This window comes from Hyaena hyaena, unplaced genomic scaffold (assembly GCF_003009895.1).
Source record: "Hyaena hyaena isolate Hyena2069 unplaced genomic scaffold, ASM300989v1 scaffold_189, whole genome shotgun sequence".
Lineage (NCBI taxonomy): Eukaryota > Metazoa > Chordata > Mammalia > Carnivora > Hyaenidae > Hyaena > Hyaena hyaena.
In genome coordinates this window covers 2722112-2724286 of record NW_024080821.1, presented here as the reverse complement: position 1 = coordinate 2724286, position 2175 = coordinate 2722112, and the positions used below count along the sequence as shown (strand labels likewise).

General features: G+C 46.5%; 1 protein-coding gene across 1 annotated transcript; it reads right to left on the bottom strand.

Moving 5' to 3' along the window:
* Positions 1–985: 985 nt before the first annotated feature.
* Positions 986–1921, bottom strand: LOC120237764 (olfactory receptor 4D2). The gene has a single exon (XM_039241177.1). It carries the CDS (start codon positions 1919–1921, stop codon positions 986–988), a length of 936 nt encoding a protein of 311 aa, XP_039097108.1.
* Between the last annotated feature and the right edge of the window lie 254 nt (positions 1922–2175).

Here is a 2175-nt window from a genome sequence, read left to right as displayed (position 1 = left end):
AAAAGAGGTCAAATTACAGAAAATACAATGCTTTCGTGGAGAAATGATGTCATCATAACAGGAAACCATCCACCAAGAAGGCAAATATGTGTGAGAGCGTGGCTTTCCAGAATGTCCCTATGAGAATATATCTTATTGTCATAGAAGAGTTCAAATCATCCATCACAAATAAAAATAAGAATATATCCTTGCAGACATGCCGCTGAATTTGTGTTCACTCTCTGTTCTCTGTTTCACTTGTGGGCATGCTGCATGGCCCTCTGGAGTTCAGCCCCCACCCTCTCCATGGAATCACCACCAAACACTTCCAAAACACTGCTCAATCGATGAAAACATATATATCAGGGATAATCATAACAATGACAATCACCTTCACATAGGTTCTATGTAAGGTTTATAAAATATTCTTATATACTTTTTGAATCTTGTAACAAATCTGTGAGATTATTGGGATAGATATTGCTTTATGCCTGTTTGGTGAGGGAGAATTCATGAGTTCACGAGAGGCCAGGTGGCTCATCCAATGTCACTCGTCTGGGAACAAATGGGTAAGGGCTCCCAAGGTATGGCTACATCTTCAAGAGCCTGTGATTTCTCTAACTCTGGACATAGGCCAGAAGGGGTACTGCAAAGAGAAGTCAAAAGACATAAACTAGAAGGGCCTTCACTGGGGAAATGCTGTCATCATAAGAGGAAACAATCCCCAAGAAGGGGAAAAGAAGGGTGTAGTTTTCCAGAGACATGGGAACACTTCTCATTGAGCAGGGGTTTTAGAACCCTAGCAGAGCACAAACCTTAGCCACCAAAGAGGACTTTCCCCTTTTTCCTAAAGATCTGAGTCAGTTGCTTAGTTTCAAAACTCACTCACTTCTATGATGACCTTCACAACATATGCACAAGCTCTGAAGACAGCCAACAGACACAGTAGCTTTCCCTCCATTTTACAAATGGAAAACAAAGCCAGAAAGAAGTGACCCACTCATTGTCACTCCCTCTTACAAATCAGCAGGTGCCTCCCTAGTCTCTTCACTGCGGCCTGCACCTCCTGGTTCCTCAGGGTGTAGATCATGGGGTTGAGCATGGGGGTCATGACCGTGTGGCTGATGGACACAGCCTTGTCCATGGAGAAGGGGGTGAAGGGCCGGGCATAGAGGTAAATGCTTGGGATGAAAACCATAGACACCACGATGATGTGGGTGGTGCAAGTGGAAGCTGCCTTCCTTCTCGCCTGTCCAGAATGGGACCTCAGCATCACCAGGATGACTGAGTAGGAGGTCAGGAGGAGAAAGAACCAGATGACATCCAGCATTCCACTGTTGAAGATCATGAGGAACTCCAGGAGGGAGGTGTCAGTGCAGGCAAGTCTCAGCACTTGTGGAACGTCACAGTAGAAGTTATCCAGGACATTGGGGCCACAGAAAGGCAGCGGGAGCATCAGTGCCAATTGGGAAATGGAATGGACAAATCCTTCTATCCAGTTTGTCACCACTAGTTTCACACAGAGTTGCGTGTTCATGATGGTGACATAGTGGAGGGGTCGGGAGATAGCAACAAGGCGGTCATAGGCCATGACCGAGAGGAAGAAGACCATGGCGCCTCCAAGAAAGTGGAAGAAGAAGATCTGGGCCATGCAGCCCTGGTAGGAGATGGTCTTCTTCTCAGAGAGGAAGTCCACCAGCATCCTTGGGGCAGTGACAGAGGAGAAACAGAGGTCTAAGACAGCCAGATTTCGGAGCAGGAAGTACATAGGTGTGTGGAGCCGTGTGTCTGAGGTCACCGTGACTATGATGAGGAGGTTTCCCACGACAGTGGTGGTGTAGACAAACAGAAATACCAGAAACAGGAAAAGCTGGAGCTCTCGAGTCTGTGAGAGTCCCAGGAAGACAAATTCTGATACCCATGTGAGGTTCCCTGGATCCATGGTGTCTTCTCCATACACCTAAAGAAAATGAACCATAGGTATAGATACATGAAGTCACTTTAAGTGCCCAGAGCTCAAACGAGTTGTCCAGGTCCAGATGATGGATCCTCATGTGCAGACCATATCACTAAGTGCTGATGAAATGGGCTTGTCTCTGGAGAGTTTACAGGTTGGTGCTGTCATATACAGTCATGACCTCTCCTTAAAGCCATCCGGAGACATATGCAACCTACCTTTCAAAGATTCCATGTCAT

Coding starts and splice junctions, on each gene's coding strand:
- LOC120237764 (XM_039241177.1), bottom strand. CDS start 1,921: ATGGATCCAGGGAACCTCACATGGGTATCAGAATTTGTCTTCCTGGGA.